Source organism: Rhinopithecus bieti, unplaced genomic scaffold (assembly GCF_001698545.2).
Source record: "Rhinopithecus bieti isolate Rb0 unplaced genomic scaffold, ASM169854v2 scaffold_53249, whole genome shotgun sequence".
Classification (NCBI taxonomy): Eukaryota; Metazoa; Chordata; class Mammalia; order Primates; family Cercopithecidae; genus Rhinopithecus; species Rhinopithecus bieti.
This window is the reverse complement of record NW_016863226.1, coordinates 1-816: the sequence shown is the minus strand read 5'-3', so window position 1 is coordinate 816 and position 816 is coordinate 1. Positions and strand designations below refer to the sequence as shown.

Sequence of the window (816 nt, the reverse complement as noted above, 5' to 3'; positions counted from 1 at the left end):
ATGCGAGCGGCGCGGGCGAGAGGGGCAGCGGCGCCAACGCCTCCGGGGCTTCCTGGGGACCGCCGCGCGGCCAGTACTCGGCGGGTGCGGTGGCAGGGCTGGCGGCCGTGGTGGGCTTCCTCATCGTCTTCACCGTGGTGGGCAACGTGCTGGTGGTGATCGCCGTGCTGACCAGCCGGGCGCTGCGCGCGCCCCAGAACCTCTTCCTGTTGTCGCTGGCCTCGGCCGACATCCTGGTGGCCACGCTGGTCATGCCCTTCTCGCTGGCCAACGAGCTAATGGCCTACTGGTACTTCGGGCAGGTGTGGTGTGGCGTGTACCTGGCGCTCGATGTGCTGTTTTGCACCTCGTCGATCGTGCACCTGTGTGCCATCAGCCTGGACCGCTACTGGTCGGTGACGCAGGCCGTCGAGTACAACCTGAAGCGCACGCCACGCCGCGTCAAGGCCACCATCGTGGCCGTGTGGCTCATCTCGGCCATCATCTCCTTCCCGCCGCTGGTCTCGCTCTACCGCCAGCCCGACGGCGCCGCCTACCCGCAGTGCGGCCTCAACGACGAGACCTGGTACATCCTGGCCTCCTGCATCGGCTCTTTCTTCGCGCCCTGCCTCATCATGGGCCTGGTCTATGCGCGCATCTACCGCGTGGCCAAGCTGCGCACGCGCACGCTCAGCGAGAAGCGCGCCCCCGTGGGCCCCGACGGTGCGTCCCCGACCACCGAAAACGGGCTGGGCGCGGCGGCAGGCGCGGGCGAGAACGGGCACTGCGCGCCCCCGCGCGCCGACGTGGAGCCGGACGAGAGCAGCGCCGCTGCCG

General features: G+C 70.2%; 1 protein-coding gene across 1 annotated transcript; it reads left to right on the top strand.

Moving 5' to 3' along the window:
• Positions 1-6: 6 nt before the first annotated feature.
• LOC108525445 (alpha-2C adrenergic receptor) lies at positions 7-813 on the top strand (the record flags this gene model as incomplete). Its single annotated transcript, XM_017866417.1, has 1 exon — positions 7-813. A coding segment is annotated over exon 1 (562 nt), but the record flags the coding sequence as incomplete, so codon positions are not given.
• Between the last annotated feature and the right edge of the window lie 3 nt (positions 814-816).